At 32.2% G+C, this 19,435-nt stretch overlaps 1 protein-coding gene across 1 annotated transcript in view; it reads right to left on the bottom strand.

The window, feature by feature from the left end:
* LOC111175797 (ephrin type-A receptor 6-like) overlaps window positions 1–19,435 on the bottom strand; it is a 148,504-nt gene that overhangs the window by 85,248 nt on the left and 43,821 nt on the right. The window contains exon 2 of the mRNA XM_022575658.3: window positions 8,084–8,148. Within this exon, the coding sequence (XP_022431366.2) occupies window positions 8,084–8,148 (65 nt within the window). The remainder of the gene's footprint in view (window positions 1–8,083; window positions 8,149–19,435) is intronic.

The following is a 19,435-nucleotide window of genomic DNA, read 5'->3' as shown; positions in this document are numbered from 1 at the left end:
ACCATTCTTAGTTTTGGGATATCCTTTGGTCTTCAAAGATGAATTAATCTTTTATTAGCACTTCTCAGTAACCACATACCTTTTGACACAAAATCTGGATCACTGTAATAACACTGTAACTAGATTAAGATTGCACTTGAGCAAATGTATAGATTATTTTACACTCTCCATAGCACCAATCACAATGTTGAAAATCAATCCATGTTACGCTGAGTCACTAACAATCCTGGTTTTGGGATTGAGATGACACTGGCTTTAGTACCAGCTAAATGTCACCACACACTTGGGCAGGTGATGTAACTTTTCTCAGGTTCAGCTTTTTCATTTGTAAAATGATGCTAATAATACTTACTTCACATAGGCATTATTAGGATGAAATGAAAAATATATAAAATGCTTAAGCACAGTTTTTATTGCAGACCCATGACATTAACAATTTGAATGTTTGGGGTTAGAAACTTACATTAAGTCTCCTGTGAAGCCAAGATATGTGGAACTAAATTTCTATAAGCTCCTGGGAGTGTCATGGTCTACTACTCAAACTGCACACCATGGGCAACTCTGATGTCTCCCTTTATTGAAAGAATAGCAGCAGTAATGTCATGTAATCAAAGGCATAAAAGCTTGATTCATTTTTTAGATTAAATGGACTTGAAAATAAAGCCAACTGCTACCAGTAGTGATTGAGGTGATGAGAAAGTGAAAAATTCAGACAGTTCATTGAATAAAAACAGAAGGTAGAGAAAATTAAGTACAATCATAATTTGTGAAACTCTTTAAGCAAATGTTTCAGCCACTTATATACTATACAATGTTGATAACAGTTGTAAATGTAAAAGAACCACTTTGAAATATGCCAGAGCACTCGGTTCTTCTTAACAAGGCCTGCCCTAAGGAAAAAGTACTTTACCAGAGCCCTACCTGCCTGCTGGGGTTTTGACAGAGCCTAACCTACTTGAGGAAAGGAAAATACCCAGTTCTATCCAGCTGTAGGCTTCCATGTAGGAGAAGGGAGATACCTAACTTCAACTCCCTCTAGCCATCCTGTCCATCCACCTAAGGGGGAAAAAGGAAATTGAGAAGCTGTGGTAAAGTTCACAGTCCAGGGGTACAGGCTCACCAAAAGCCTTAGACTTAATTATAGGACTATAAAACACTTTTTCTCCCCCCACAGCTTACCATTGTATTACTAAAGGCCTATTTACCTCAGTTCCTTTTAAACACACATCATGTCCACCTTCCAATTAAAAATTACAAGATGCAAAAAACACTGTTTAAAGAGAATAAGCATCAGAACCAGAGTCAGATATGTCAGGAATGTTGGAATTATCAGACCAGGGATTTTTTTAATTTGCTAAAGGCTTCAATGGATAACTTGGACAACATATAAGAACACGTATGCAAAGAGATGGAAATCCTAAGAACGAATCAAAAAGTAATGCTAGAGATCAAGAACAATGTAATGGAAAATGAAGAATGCCTCTGATGGGCTCATTAACAGACTGGACACAACTAAGGCAAGGATCTCTGAGTTTGGGGATAGGACAATAGAAACTTTCAAAACTGAAAAGCAATTTCTTTCAAATGTGAAACAATATGATTGAAATTAATATGACCGATATTTAGAAAACTATCACATATGTTGTGAAGTTTCTCAGAAGGAAAACTATCTAGATATCAGTTTTGAAAACAATAACTGACACATTTATTTTTAACAGAAATTATAACTAAACCTTATAAATATTTTCAGAATTCAAACACATACATGTATTTTTGGATAATTTCAATGTACAACAAAATGAATAAAACTGCAGCACTAAAATAAGCTACTATGATAAATTGGTTCTTACTATACGAAATACAGAAATTAACTATCAGTGTTAGTAGGTATTCCATTCTCTATCATAAACACATTCTACCTTTGATTTTTCAACTTTGGAACAATGATATTAGGAAATAATGGGCTCTGACATATGGAATAAAGTAGCTTTCTACACAGTTTAATTGCAATATAAGCATCTTTTATTATAAAAATCATTAGTTTTTTCATTATAAGAATCATTAATGACTGAATTGTTAGGTTCACTCATAACTTTTATTCAGGCATGAATGACTTGTATCCCTTTTTTCTATCTCAGGGTAAATTTTGTAACACTAATTCACTATATTTAACAGGTAAGATCATATACCCTGTATGATCTTGCATTATTCAAACCTTAATGATCATCTAAGTCACAACATGCAAAAATACATATAATATACATTTGAAACCAATATTTGGCATCTGAGAAACACAAAGTTTTCCAATCTCTGTCATAATCAATATAAAATGCAACTCAATATCCAATAGCACTTTTTCTTCCTACTAACATTCATTTTTCTCTTAAATTTTTGTTAAAGCATACTTCACTGTTGAAAGGGTAGTTAGGGAAGTTAGATTTTGAATACTGAAGTGCATATATCTGTGTCTGCTACAACTTTGCAACCTAGATCTGATCTACTGTACAGTAGCAACCAACAGAGGAGAGTGGGGAAAAAAATCTGGAACAAGCAAATCTTTCATTTTCTTCCTAAAAATATTACTATAAAAGAAAATGATGAAAATATTTCAGTTGAGTTGATAGGGTGCTTAAAAATCAAGTTTTTTCATCAACATTAAGTATGTATAATTTTAGGAATAAATTAAATAATATTTTATGGACTTATTATGATTATGAAATACTATGCTTTAACTCACAGGTTTTATTCAGGTATAAGTACCTTTATAAACCAGCATGTGGCTACCCAAATAAGTTACTTATCTTTTCAACTACAGTATTAAATAAAAGAGCCATATGGCTATTAAATTTTAAGAAGTATCAAATATAACTACTAAAGCTCAAAGGAAACAATATAAGTTTTTAATCATGGAATCCAATTTTTATATTATGAAAAGTCTTTTATTTTTCTGGTTAACAGCAATTGCTTTTTATTAGTCAGAGTTAATACTGAGCCAAGATGCCCCAAATATGACAACCCCCCACGGTTATGTGGCACTGAATAGGGACTGATATGTAATGGGTATTAAGGATTTTGAATGTCACGTTTAACTTACAGGCCCTCTTACTGCATTCTCTTTCATGTACAATGTTATATATTGGTTAAAAATAAATTGAATAAATAAAAATATCAAAGAAAAGGAGTAAACATGAGAGTTAACGTGTCAAGAAAATTTATATAATTTTTTTCATACATTTTCAGATTATGAGAACAAACTCAGGAGATATATATTTTTTAATTGTTTCTTTTGAACAAAGTTATTGCCTGAGCCATGTCTTTCATGTTTCTTTTTTCTCATTAGCATTAAAATAGCATGAATTCTTAAAGATTAGCTGCTTCCTTCCCAGGAGATTTTCAAAACTGAAATATGTCCTTCAGTTTTGCACAGAGTAAGATTTAGTATTAACCAGTTATTAGTTACTAATAGCAAATAGAAAATCCAGGGCATATGCCTATACTTAATGTTTGTGAAAACACTTTTACAGTATTCACATAACTTCTATAGTGCTATGCAAAAATTTTTATTGACGCAGCATTCTTTCATTGATTATCATGGAACTCTGTTAGCTACTCCACGAGATCATCATAATTTTATTACCTTAGTGTAGTACATAGACAGATAAAGGATAGAAGGGACACTTACAGGATAAAGTTCTTAACAGTTTCGAATTATGTAGATATAAAATTCTTGACATTAGACAGTGAGAGCACAGTGTTAAGAATTATAACCACTGGTTCCCAAATTCACTGAAGTATTCATTCTTTTCTAAAACCAAGCTCCATACTCTATACAAATATAATTATTCAACTTCACTCTGTTCTCAACATATCAATAAGAACACCTATATTTTGAACATCCTTTGCTAACAATTTTCCAAGGTGTCTTTCATTTCCAAGGGTTTATGTTATTGTCTTAAACAAAAGAAAGCTTCAATAATTTTTGATTGTTTAAGCAAATCCAGAAAGTACTTCTACTTACAGGGGCTGAGATACACACTATGTAAATCAATTAAGACACTGAAATTCTAAGTCTCCTACAGTATGGCTTAGCCTATAATTGTAGCCTTATTTCCCACCACATCCCTTCTCTTCAGCCACACAAATTATTCTCAACGTCCCTAAAACTTAATGCATACATTTAAGAATTCAGTGCCTGTCTTCAAGCCATTCTCTCTTCCTAAAAGGTGCCTTCTACCCTCTCTTCCAGACCATATGTGATTCCTTAGATTATAAGAAAGAGCTGATGGGTCACATCCTACTACCAATCTTCCTCAAGCAGAATTCATCCTTCCCTTTATTATTCTTTCACAAAACATTACTCGAAACTACCTGAAGATACTCTCTTTGGCCTTATGATTGTGTAGACCTATTTCCAAACTGCAAAACAGTACACAGAACAAGAGAAATGTGTTACACTGAATTCTGGACATGACTTTTAAAAAACGAAAGTGTATTTTCGATGTTGGCAAAAATGAGTTGACAAGCAAGCAAGAAAATAAATATATTTTCTTTTAATTTTTGCAAGCCTAAAAAGTCATTTGCTCAAAACTATTCATCTATTTTCCATATTTGCTAACCAGAGGTGCTTATGTTATATTCAAATAACCAGTAATGGTTTTGTTTACAGGCACATCATGAATGCCTACTCTTGTAATTACATCAGCATATTACTAAGGGTGGAATAGGTATTTTTAGTAAAAAAAAAAAAATCAACAAAAATTAAAACCACTATGAATTAATTTACTAAAGCATATAGTTTATATGATTCATAATATAAACCATACATTATACGATTTCAAAAATATCTCTTAGTTCAATTCTTTATGGAAAGAAAATTTTATCGATTTGAAAGTTACTCCTAGGAAATACTTTATTCAGAGAAGCACCAAATATACTTTATATCATAAGATTGTCAAATATATCATCTATTGTCTTTTCTACCCATGACATATTTGTAAAAACAACTGAAGTAGTGTCTCTGAGAAAATGCAACTTTAGTTAAAATGGCCATTCAAATTAGCATGGCTCAAAAAACCTGAGAACCTTAAAAAATTACACAATTTCAAATAGATTTAATTATAATTTTAATACACAGGTATAAATGGTAGTTTAAATGTTATACACTGATTTACAGTTCCTATAGATTTTAAATTATTTAACCAATTATGATGTCTAGATGATTTTCATTCTTGCCATTTTTAGAAGATCGTTTTCAAAGTTTTTCTATCCATACTAATTATTTCCTCACTTGTTTTAAACTACAAATAGCACTAAGTAAAGCTCTATTCCTGTCCGTAATCTATCCTCTTCATTAAAAGAGAAATTTAAGTTGTATGTTTTCTTTAAAATTTACTTATGTCATCTATCCATTTTATTGTTTCCCTTGGTTCACCTCTGTTTTAGCTAATTCATGAAGCTTTATCCATATCTATTATAAAATATGTCCATGTGCTCCTATTTTCAAGTATGCCTACTGCTGACACTTGCCATATATGCATTATTATTTGGGGGGATAATCTAAAAGTCAAATAGCCTATTCCAAGGTAACTGAGTATTCAATTTACTTTTGAATGTCTGAATCCATGTGTTATTGTTCCCTCTGTAGTCTATACGTATTGCTCATTGCCCTTTATCTTTACATGGTAGAATCTTCAAAGAAATAAAAAGCACCTACTGTGAAATACATGTGAAGATTAAAATATGTTTGGCTTAGAAATTTTGCTGCATTATTTCCTCACTCTGTGACCATGAAGAAGTTATTTAATATACCTGAAGCTCAATTTTCACATCTTTCAATAAGGAAAATTTATACTTGATTTCTAGGACTCATGTGAGTAAAGTGCTTTGAACAAAGCCTAGCATATGGTAAATGCTCAATGAATTTTTAACCATCTTTTCCTTTTCTACCTTATTCTATCATATTTATTTTCTACTGTAGTATCCTTCCCTGCTTCTTTCTCTTTCTTCTTGTTCATTCTTGGCTGGTGCCCAAAATGTATATCTCAGTTTAGTAGTATGTTTATCAAGGGGATAAAAAATCTGAATCAATTATGCAAACAGCACACATAAGTAATTGCCTTTTCATAAAGTTTCCAATGTTCCTCTCTGTTAGTGTACCATAATACGTATACAGGTATTAGAGTCAGAAATAATTTAGTTTGAATTGGAATCCATCACTCACTATTTGGCCTATAACTTCTTGGTAAATTTTGTTCCTTACCATCTTTAAAACTGGGTTTCTCCAACAGGGAAAGAAAACTAAGACATACCTCATAGGGCCATTGTGAAAAAAAGGATAAAATTCTTAGTGCAGTGTCCGGAAAATAGAAAACTATGAGGTAAGCATCACTTTTCAAACAATTCTGCCCTCTCTCTATAATAAATCAGAAGTAGAAAAATTCCCCATTTCATAACACCTATGACAAAATCATTACAAGAACAATAGTAGTAAGTTTATTTGTAACTCTGTAAGTCCCTGTGTCTCCTGGTTACCAGTTTGCTTTAAGAAATGCAGCCTGATCAAGCCAAACACAATCACTAGAGCAGAGCACAACTCCTTCTGTTCCTTACATGATTCTTTGGCTATGACAACATGAGGTCAGTGATAGTATGACTGCTAATATTTTTGTCATTCTTTTTCCAGAAAATGAAAAAGTGGGGCTCATAAACTACTTAATATTTGTAGGTTCTTATAAGTTACTTCATATACTGAGAAAACGAGATATGTATATATCTTGAAAGGGTATTCCAAAAAAGAAGTTTCATTCACTTCTTGAAAGTAATTGTGATAAACTAACACACTTAACACACTCAACGAATACTGATGTTTATTCATTTTAATGAAAATAAGATAATGAAGGTAAAAGCATAATCTTAGTTTAAAAGATACATTCTCAGAAATGGTTTGACGAGTGCTCTGTAAGAATAAAATTTAAATTTCAGAAAAAATAAAGCCATAGTCTATAAACAAACAAATAGAAATAAATAAATAACCTGTTAAAGACAGAAAGATTAAACTCTTCATAGGAATTTTTAGTTGAAAATACACATTTAATGAATAACTATTGAATAATTGCTGATATAAAGGTCAAATTGAAACAGCATTGCTGGAATGATTCTAAAAATATAAAACAATTTTGGGTCAACCAACTTTTTTCAGATTTAAATTTGTAGATGTAACAGAAAAAGCAATGTAAAAAAGTATCAAGGAAGAATGTGATGAATGAGAAAAATACAATTTCTAAAAAAAGGAAGAAAAGCTAATCAAAGTACATCTGAAAACAGCTGACTACCTCCATTATTGAAGATTTGCTTAAATAGACAAAATCTAGGTAAAAAGCAGCACAAACCACCCTTCTTATTTTAGCTTGAAATGAAAAAAATAGTAGGAATACACTGACTGTGAAAATGATGCAAAATATATCAAAACATATAAAAAGTCAAGTACAACCATAGCTAAAATGATGTCAGTACCTGGAAAAGTGTACTTAGTAAATAAATTATACATTCTTATAAGCCTTTCAAAAGCAACTACACTCAGCTAACAAAAGCCTGATCATAATGTATCTTTTTGCTAAGTTCAAAAGACACATACTGCTTTAGCAGACTCATATTTTCTAATGAATACCAAATTGTTAGTATCTGGAAAATACACTTATGCTCTGATAATCTAAAGTTTGTTTATGTACAAATACTCAGTGAGGTTACCAAATTTAACAAGCATATACACAGAAAAAAAAAGTGTCTTGAACATAAAATTTTATTTCTAAAGAAAATATTTATATGATAGCTATTCTAATACTACTATGTATAAACACTATATTAAAGAACAATTACTAATTTAGAAGAAAGCAAAGAATTTTATATATCATTCCCATTGGTTAGCAGTTCTAATTGCATTTTAATCTTTCCTATGTAATTTAATTTATACACTAAAATTCATACTTAATACAGCCAAAATCACACTGTTTTTCTTTCTTTAACTATTATAACAGACCCTAAAAACCTAACAAGAAAAACAATTTTAAAAGATATTTAAACTTACCCCATTTAATGGATATGTTTTCCATCCTAGCTCTCCCAGCACAGTTGTTGTATCAAGCAACACAACTGGAATTAAACAAAACAAAAAAACTTGCATGAACTTCACAATTGACATAAGAATGAACCAGTTATTTAAATCATTAACGTCAACGACCTTTAGTATTATTCATCATATTAGCTTTAATAAGTTGAATTACTTTAAAATTATTTGTAGGTACTAAATCTTAATATATAATACTTAATAATATTGAGTAAATATAAAATATATAAGGTGGTTATAAATTAATTTTAAAATAGCGTGGTGTTTAACAATGCTAAATGAAATAGATGACTGAGTAACAGTACTAACAAAGTCATTTTTAATAGCTGACTTTTAAAATTGATGAATGTTGGAGAGGTTAATCAAGAGGATATGACCACCAGATGACTCAAGCTGGACCTGAGCAATAGGTGGGAGGTTCCTCAGCTCCTCCCCTGTCCTTAGAACTATGCTCTGCCTATCATTCCCACAGTGATAGCTGTTCCGAGTACAGAGCCCTGAGAGAATAAGGTGCTACTGAAACCATCTGGATGGTATACGTGACTGAACCCAGTTGAAGTCGCTAAGCCTCTGGTGGTCAAGTGTAGAGATCTACTCATCTGACAGCCGCCCAAGACAAGCCTTGTGCATAAGCTCCCTTGCTTATTAAAACTGCCACCTACCAATTTGGAGTGATCTACCTGTTTCTTTGTTCTCTTTCCTTGCCCTGCATGAGTACAGGGTCACTTTGCAAACCAACAATGAAATAATCACCTTTGCTTTTCCCCCCATTTTCATATATAGTCTTTTTTATACCACATTAAAGAAAGAAAAACTTTTAAAGCAGGCCTGCCTGTATATTTTCTTTGTGTGTTATTAAATGCCCTTATATGATTGGCAAAGTATGAAAACAACTCATTTTGAAGAAATCTATATTTTTTAAGTGTAGATTACATTATTATTGTATGTGTTAGTACACTTACTGCTAAAGAAGGCAAAAGCAAAAATAAAAACCATGCACCTTTTTCCCTGAGCAAATGTAACTCATAATCTGGTTGAGATGACATGCAAACAAATAATCAGGACATACTCTGTTAAATTCTAAAACTGAACACTATATAATAGCTTAGCAATTAAGTTAGGCTAAAGCTGGTAGGGCAGGTCTGGGACAATTTCATAAAGGAAATGCAATTTGGGCTGGGCTAGGATGAGGGGGTCTTTAATCAGATGTGATGAGAAACAAATTTATTTTAGAATACCTTCTATAAAGTAACTGAGCTATGACTAAATCAGCTCTCAGTTACTGGAATGGGGAGTAGGAATAGAGATTATTTGGGGGAATAGGAGGATAGAAGGAGGCCAGAAAGATAGATGGAGATCAACAGGAGAGGATTTTTGAAGTGTTTCCAGCAGGTTAATGTGTAGGGCCCATGTTTCAGCAGATTTTAATTTTAACTATTACCTTCAAGTCCCCCAGATGCCGATCATGGACTGAACTCTGAGAAACAATCCTTTGGTATTTCATCATGAGTTTTAGCTCTTCATCTAGTTAAAAAAGTGGAGGGTTTTTTGTAGTTTTTAAAAAATGTCACTGGAAGTCTGTTACTTGGCATCTGCTGTTTAGTGTCTATAGCAAGGACTTGGTGGGTTTTGTTATTTGACTGTGATACATTTTATTGATTTTTAGTATGAAACCATGCTTAAATTTCTGGGATAAACTCTACATACTCACTGCAGAATATTCTTCCAGTATATTCACTAAGCATACATTTGTAAAACTGAGCCATAATTCTTTAATTTTTATTGTGCAAAATTCTCAAAAATAATTTAAAATGTGGAGAAAGCAGTACAATGAACCCTCATTGTACTAACCACTCTGCCTCAATAATTACAAACCTCTAGCCAATCTTATTTCATCTATACGTGTTTACCTACTCTCACTGCAAGATTTCTTTGAAGCAAATTCCAGTAATCATATGATTTCATCTGTAAAAATTTCAGTATGTATATCCAAGATAAAGACTCCTCTTAATACAACTACAATAACAATTCACTACTATAAATAGTATGTATTACTTAATGTCATCAAATATACAGTCATTGTTTAATGTTCCTATGGTCTCAACTTATTTTAACAGAAAGTCAAGATCCAAATAGGTTCTATACATTATGGTGAGGTCTTGTTTTTTTTTTAATCTATGGGTTCCCCATTTTCTTTTTTTAAAGTTAGGTTTATTGAGGTATGATTTACTTACAATAAAATTCACCTTTTTTAAATGTACATTTCTACGGATTGTGACAAACTCCTACTTCCATGTAACCCCCACTACAATCAAGCTATAGATATTTCCATCACCATCAGAATTTCCCTTGTGATCCTTTATGATGAATCCTTTCCCCACCCGAGCCCCGAGCAATCATTAATCTGACTTCTGTCCCTATGGCTTTGCCTTTCCCATAATGTCAAATGAATGAAATTAATACAGTATGAAACTTTTTGAGCCTGGTTTCTTTCACTCAGCATAATGCATTTGAGATTCATCTATGTTGCTATGTGTATCTATATATACAACTGAACACTCAGTTGCTTTTTATTGCTGAAAAGTATTCTATTGCATGGAATTCCCTAGCTGATGAACTTTCATATACAGATTTTTATGTGAACCTATGCTTTCATTTCTCCATGGTAAATAGTGATTGCTGGGTTATATAAAGACTGCTAATTCTTCAAAACTGTAAAACTGTTTTCCAAAATGGCTGTAAAGCTTTACTTTCCCATTAGCAGAATGTCTGGTTTTCCAATTGTTCCACATTCTCACCAGAACTCGGTATTGTCCATATTTTTTAAGGCATTCTAACAGTGTGCAATAGTATCTCACTGTTGTTTTAAATAGCCAGTTATCTTTTCACTACATGAAATCAAATTTACTAGCAAAAATTTTGACCCACAAAAGTGGTCTTATCCCACATTCCAGATTTTCCTTTTCGTGAGATATCATTGAACATGTTCCCTCATTCCCTGTATTTCCTTTAAATTGGTAGATATATTTAGTGGCTTGACCAGATCTAGGTTCCACTTATTTTTATTTTTTGTAAGATTACTTCATTGGTGGTGCTTTATAGTCCTTATATCAAATCAGGGAATATATCAGTGTTTACTAGGGTCATGTAAAAAGGACACAGGAACCAACTGGCATAGGCTTCCACTGGCCAAAAATTTATAATTTGATCATACACAAGGTTAATGACTATAAGGGATTGAAACACTTCAAACACGCTTAAATCCATGCATTCATAATGATAAAATATACCTACTAATAACTTTTGCAGTACACTAGGAAATCATTATTTTTAAAAACTGGTAAATAATCTGAAAAGAATAAAACATTTATTTTGCTTTTTCTATATGAAATACTTCTGAATAAGGAAATAGTTAATGAAGGAACATTTCTCTTTTCTTAATTTATTTATTTTTATTTATTTTATTTTTGGCTGCGTTGGGTCCTCACTGCCGCGCATGGGCTTTCTCTAGTTGCGGCGAGTGGGGGCTACTCTTCATTGCGGTGCGCGGGCTTCTCATTGCAGTGGCTTCTCTTGTTGCGGAGCACGGGCTCTAGGCACGCAGGCTCAGTAGTTGTGGCACATGGGCTTAGTTGCTCCACGGCATGTGGGAATCTTCCCAGACCAGGGCTCGAACCTGTGTGCCCTGTATTGGCAGGCGGATTCTTAACCACTGCACCACCAGGGTGCAGTGCATTTCTCTTACTGAAATATTTCAGTTAATAAATGAAGAAGGAATGATCAAATTAGGCTACACCATTTTCTACTCTTAATGTATTAATATATTTAGCTAATGACTTATGGTGCTAATATCACATAAAGAGATGAAAGGACACATAAAGGGCTAGAGGTTTTAAAAAGGCTTTCTTTATAGCCTCATTTACTCCATATTAACATACAATTCTAACAAGCCTAGAAGTAAAAGAAAGTACAAATACATATATATCTATATATGTATACATACACACATACGTATACACATACACACACACACACATGCAAATTCACAAAATGATATTTGATGGTGTGTGGGTTCACTCAGTGTAAAAAAATAATCTCACATATTAGAGGAAAAAAGCTGAAGATATTATAATAAATATGCAAAACTCTAAGCTTATCTTATTATTAAATAAATGTTATTTTATTTTTGGTATATACTACTGAAAAGAATTCAGAAGTATGTAATACCAGTATCCACTTTGGGGCACTCAAAAGTTTAATGTTACTCCTTTAGCACTTTATATTTTTGGAATACATCATTATTTTGCTAGCAGGCTGTTAAAGTAATGATAGCAATTCAGTCACTGTAGGAAGGATGGTCTATATATTTCCCTCTTGAAGGAATCTCCACATTGTTCTGTAAGTTGTTTCTTTTTTTAAATGCTCAATTTACAGATGAGAAAACTGAGGCTCAGAGAGGTTACATAATTTTCCTTAGATCACAAAGTGATTACAACCAAAAGATTGATGCTAGGATATCCCTTAAAAAATATTTAAAACCTTTAAACTTTTTTTTAAGTGTTTTCTTCCTTCCTTTTAAGTTTGAAGATAAAACGTTATCATTTGTTTTTTTATTTTTGTAGATGCAGATAAAAATCATTATTTATTTTGCTGATTCCAAATCCAGATAAATTTATATCCTGGTTTTCTCATCAATGGGTTCTACAGAAACTTTACTGGTACCACCTACAAATCATGCCATTTAAATCAAGGGGTTTACTGGAGTAGAGTGTTCAAAAATCCCTAATATTGAAGTCTACCAACGGAGATTTCTTTTTCATAGATTGGTAAATTAATTCATTCATTGATATAATTATTTTTTCTAAAATACAATTGGGCTACTTGGTTCTTAATATTTATAATTTGTAAACTGAAATATATTCATTTCAAAACAAACAAAAAAGAAAATATGTATATACCTACAACAGTATAGATCCTTAGGAAGCATTTTATTTATTAGTAGCTTCAAGAAACAAGATTTACATAATTGCTTTACTTTCCTCATTAAACTGCAATCATACCTTTTAAAAATTCTTAACAGCAAAATTTCAAATTTGCATTCCTGACAAGTGAAGGATGCATTGATATCAAAATAAAACTGAGGATTTATTTTTATTTTTAACACCATTATATGTGATACATGTTTAAATTTTATCACTTGCTTCATAGGCAAAGCCCCCACAAATTCAGGTTTTTCAGGCACACTAACAGCATTGGACCCTGCAAGGTGAGAGCTCCTCCTGCTGGCTTTAAACAAGCGTTTTCTAGTCCCTACTTGAGTGCAAAAGTACTGTAAACTTAGGAAGGAAAAGAATACTCTGTCCATATTAACTTCAGTAAAAGTCAATACTTTTTTATTTTTAATTTAATGGCAAGATTTTAAATATAGAAAGATTAACACCAATGACTTATTTAGGGAGTACACATGAAAATATAATTATTTATTGATATCATAATAAATGAGAAATTGGGTAAACCAAAAACTAAATAGAAGTAGTAGATTGGTGGTATCAAAATAAAGTTTTCAAAATGTTTACTTCGTTTAATAAGTAACATAATGCACAGAATAGGCTAAACTATGTACAATTTTCCTATTAACTTTTAGAAAGAAATAAATCTCTAGCATATATTTTTCTCTGAAAATTTCTCTTAATTTATTAGTGCTCCCTTTACTCATTCTTTTGGAAGTTATAAGAAAATTTTATTGTGGCTAAAAGAAGATAACTGATAAAGACAAGGTTGATAGCACTGGATTAAATGTGAGAGCAATGAGTACCTAAGATTAAAAAGCTCAATGTTAATTTTTTTCCTTTGAATAATTTATCAGGTCTTGAATTTAAATTTCAGTAAGTTTAAGATATATTAATTTAAATACAATTAGCATACAGTTTTATAGTATATAATTGAAGATCATCTTTATTCTAACTGCACAATAAAAAAAGGATGAGATTTTATTTATATATCATTTTGAAAAATTTAACAAGGAAGAGATCAATCAACCCACTAAGAAGGTAGTTATTCTTTTAGGATAATTTTGCTGTAAAGATTCAAGTTAATGGTATATGAACTGAGTTCAAAGATTTATCAATATTTTTAAAAGTTCAGATAGCAGTAAACGCAGGTTTAGAATTTTCTCCAATAGACTTCATACAAAGAAAGGCAAGGCATTTCTTCTTAGAATCATTCCATTAGGCGCCTTTATTTTTCAAATAAGACCCAAAAAGATAAAATTACTAAGTCACTTAGTCACAAGGTTTTTAATAGTTAGTTCCATGTTCCACTGACTGTAACACACCTCCAGTAGCTCCAAAAAAAACAAGTAAAATAAAGGGAATACTTCTGACATCATGACCAGACATAATATAATCAGAGAATATTTCAAATTATAGACACAGATATATAAACAAACATGTATCTATCTATATCTATCTGTCTATCTACATACAGCAGTAGTCTATTTCAACGTTATCCTGTTTAGATCCTACTTTAAACTGGGATTCAGGTTACCACATTAATATTTTGACATAACTGCATGAGTTTGATTGACAAAAGTCAGTTTTAACTTCCAGATACTATGGTTCTCTACCCTCATATAGAGCCAGAATCAATATTTAATTCCTAAAAATAAATAAAACACAGACTGCTTTAAGGAAACATAGGATTTTTAGTTTTACCCCTGGTATGTTCCTCTGTATCTTGACATTATTTTTAAGGCAACATTTTCCAAGGAGACTCACTCCTTCTTAAACATAACGAAGAATTTTTATCTAGAAACTGAGATCAATACTTGTTCATTAAGTATACTTATAAGCATTTTGTTTTGTCATAGCTTTCTTATTTCTACTGTTACTGTTTTGTTTTTTTTAATATAGGTGTTGTTCATGATTATTTCTGTCACTCCCTATGAGAGTTTGGAAATCCTACTTGAAAGATAAGGTGATATGACCATAGAGATGTTAAATAGCTTTCTCAAGATCAGAGAATAAAATCAGTCTAGACCATGTGAACTCACAACCTTCAGCTTTCTACTCTACTAGAAAATGATATCTTGTTTCAGAAAGCATGTTCAAACTTCTGACTCTGTCCTTTCTTGAAACAAATCACTGTTTTTTAGTTCTGATGGAAAAATAAGCTATAATAACCAGAAATTACTTTCCTTAATTATCACCTTAAATGGAGAAAAGGGGCAAAAAAATTCAAGCTAGTTTTCCGTTTAGAAGGCAAGTTATACCATTGAGTAAGAACTGCCACTGAAAACCTTATCCAAACAATGAATGGTTAATAGTTGATTAAAAATATAACTAACAATGTTCATCCTCACTTCTACACCTTCCTAGTTTATTCAAAAGAACCTTTACATGGTTATCCTGCTGGACACAGCCTTATCTGCTTCAGTCTCATAATCATTTCTGAAGCTGCTGTTAGACAGGAGGGCTTACCACAGAGACCCAAAGAGAGCCCAGATGTGGATCTAATCCATCACAAGGTCACTAAATGATAGGTTCACTCTGGGCTCCTGAACAAGGTCATTAAGACTTATCAGTGAGTCACCTCAAAGTCATGCTTTCCTCATCAAATCGTTCAATTATCTCTATGGCAAAAAAAAAAAAAAAAAGGAAAGGAAATTTGGCATGTTCCAAATTAATAGCAATATATAATGCTTTCATTCTGACGTCTTCAGCACTTTGATCTATAAAGAAACTAAGTAGCTTCGTTTAGGACAAGTATTATTTCCATTTGCTTCAATTACACAGTTTTAATAGGTAGAAAAGACTACTTGGCTTTAGTCTTAGATTTACTAGTCTTACAATATATTTAACAAATGTTGTGATTTTTTTCCATCTCTCACAGAAACTCACAACATTTATTACATAAACCTCACTTAGTCCAAACCACTGCACATCCATCCCATCAGTTACACAGCATAAGAGAGGCTTCTTGTGTTTCTAGTTCATTCCTTTCTCACATTTCTCACTTATCTTCCATGGGCTTTGAACACTTTCCTTTTTTTTTTTTTAAATGAAACTCAAGGTCTGAAATGTGCTTAAATCTTTGTTTTTATAGCTCTGGTAAAAGAGATTATGAGTACTTATTTGAAAGTCTTAACTACAATGTAATGGCCATTTCAATGCAAAACTATTTCTATATAATGGAAGAAAAGTCTAAAAAACCTATTGAAACCCCTACCTTAAAAACAGACAGTAGTGGCTTTGCATTGAGAAGGAAAAAATGAGTTTTACTAGAATCTAAGAAACAATTATCAGTGAAAAAGTTTTCCTTGAAAATGGGAGAAAAAAATTTTTTCCTAGATTGCTTTTTCCCACCATTACACTTAAATAGACGTAATAGAAATAGTTTTTTACTTCCTTTATTAGGACACTGGAGTCACAAAAATGTTACTTGATTTTATATGAAGACATTTCCATATTATTTCAACAAGCATTAATTGAGTATCTGTTATATTTAGACTCTATATTAACTACTGCAGGGTATAGAAAGTTTTTAAGATACAATGTCTACCCTCAAGGAGTCTCTGATGTTATCTTTTCACTCCCACTGTTAGAATTTTTGTGTCAACCCACATGCCCTAGTTTATTCAAACATGTATATAGCAAAACAGATTAAAATGCCCTTATTCTGAAGGTGCAGAAGAGGAAAGGCTGAAGCTGTTTAGTAGAAGGTGCAGAATTAAATTACTATTCTAAAAGGGCAGACACCCAATATTACATCAACAGCACCATCAAAACTGTTAGTAATTGGACCACTTCCTCAGTTTCTAAAGAAGTGCTAAGGAATGAATAGACTGTAGAAATGCACCTCAGTAGACAACATGAAGGGAAATAATTCTCTACCTGAAGGGTACTCTCCTGCAAAATAATACCAAATATAAGAAATATCTGCTAAATTTGTCAGGAGAGACAGAGTGTTTTAATTAGAGTGGGAGATAAAAAAAGTTAAACATTATCAGAAGTAAACATTTTTCTAATCTAAGTATTAATCATCAGAAATTTAAAAATTTTCAGGTAAAAATAGTAATTGTATTTTCAAAATTTTGAAAAATATATATATAAAAAAACTTTGAAAGGACAATATTCTCATTTTTGTCCAATGAAATTATAGCCAAATAGAGATACAATTATCAATATTTATTTACAACGTAGTTCTGCCAATATAATATGACCTTCTCAAAGGAAGGGTCTGCATATGTATGTGTGTATACTTGTTGAATAAAATGAATAAGTGAATGAATGAACAAACGAACTAAGTGAATGGAAGGGAGTGTGGGCCAAAAACTCATACCTTAAGTAAAAATGTTCTTAACCAAATATTGAAAATGCAATGCAGGATTAGTGGGAAGGCAAGCACTGCAGGAAATGTAAATGGTTATTGTGCTTTAGTTTGTAATGGAGAAGGTCAAAGGTTATCACATATGATCTCTCTCAAATGTGGTTAAGGGACAAAGTGAGTAGGCTGTTGTATTGAGCACAGAATGGACTGTGAGAACACATTTTCTGTACCTTTTGGAGTCCTCTTTGCTCTACCCAGCCCCTACGCTTTCATCAGAGTGCCCTCAGGCTGCTCTCTCTCAGTCCAAATCCTGTGCATCTATCTCCATCTCTGACAATGTACAGTGTTCAAATCATCCTGCTCTATCTGCTGCCCCACTGAAAGCATTTGTCATAGTAAGAAAACATCTTAAATAAAATAGCACACAAATGTGCTTATGAATACTCATTTCCCCTTATCCCTTCCTGCAATGTTTATTTATTTATTCAAGTTAAATTTGAATTGATTACAGCACCCTTCAGGTGAGAGTGACTTAAGCTTTTTTCACGGCATACCTAAAATCACACTATGTAAGCAATTCCTCATAGAAACATATTGAAAGAGATTCCTAAAACTCCAACTTCTATCAGCTCCAAACATTACCCTCTGTTTAGATTATACCTTCTATCTACTTCCTGGGTTCTATACATGGCTCTACTATTGTGTGCTTGTGTAAACTTAGCCAAGTCAAAATTCTTGTTCTACCAATTATTGGGAGTTGGTCTGCCTTAAACCAAGTATTGATAATGCTCTAAGCTTTAGTATCTGGCTCTCAACACACTCTAACCTTGTTAGCCACTCTACCAAGATAGTATGTTAAAAAAAAAAAAAGTAAAACAAAAGTTTGCTTATTGTTTTATGGATTATGGTTGTCTCCCCTTTGCCCTTTGAATTTCTCTTATTAATTGATCTACTCAAAGAGTCTTCTAGAGAGATCTAAGAAAAAAAATCGTTATTTTTTTCTTAGATTTCCCCATCCACCCCCTCTCCAGCTGACCCCAGAAATATTAGCCATACACTAGCTTCTTTAGTCTCTAAAAATGGTACAGTTAATTGCCAATGTTTAAGACTCTTGTCTAAGTCAGCTAACTAAACTGTTTATTGTCAGGTCATGAAACTTGATAATCTGTTCATACAATAGTATGCATTCTGGGGATATGCTACAAGGAATAATTTAAATAAAAACGTAATTTTTTAACTCTTTTACCATAATTTCAACATCCTTGACTGCCTAAAGAATGTGTGTTGCCTTCTGAATCACTAAATTCAACTGTACTGAGGATTTTGTTAAGTAATATTGCCTATGGAACAGAATAGTCTATGATGAGAGAAATGGGCAGTAAAAATGTGAAGACAAATAAAATATTAAGACAACCAGCTGTCATATCTTTTACACATTAAACAGCTTTTTAGCATAATTATTTGATAAATAAAGTCATGAGAATTATTTAGGACAACTTCCTACTGGAAACTATTGAGGAAATGACAGAGCAAATGCAATGCCAGATTTAGAAGCTCATGAACTGCAAGACAGTTGATCTTTTGTGGCATATTTCTGTACTGCAGAGGAGTCAGGAGGACGAATGGTTCATAAATGAAACATTTACAAAATGTGACCCATGCCAAGAGTAGCATGGCTTCAGTATATAGAAAAGAATGACAGATGGAAGCCTTATTGTTGGCAGAAAAAATAAAAGAAAAAGCATTTTTAAAAAACAGGCATTATCATCATTATCCTGTATGGAAGGCAAATCATTAAGATCTACTGTCATAGTGTTTATCAACAGGATCCTGTGCAATAAAATGCAACAAAAATGATAATGGAATTTTAACATTTAGGCAAATGGAGAATATTTTATCCAACATGGGTTTACCAAGTATAATTAAGAATAAGAAAGCAGATGCAGGCTTTCATAAGACCTTGATCAGTTTCAATTTATTGCTTAC

The sequence above is a fragment of the Delphinapterus leucas genome, chromosome 4 (assembly GCF_059928025.1).
Source record: "Delphinapterus leucas isolate spDelLeu-1000000601 "Yukka" chromosome 4, BTC_Dleu_Yukka2, whole genome shotgun sequence".
NCBI lineage: Eukaryota > Metazoa > Chordata > Mammalia > Artiodactyla > Monodontidae > Delphinapterus > Delphinapterus leucas.
Note: the sequence above shows the minus strand (reverse complement) of the source record. Positions and strands in the feature narration are given on the sequence as shown.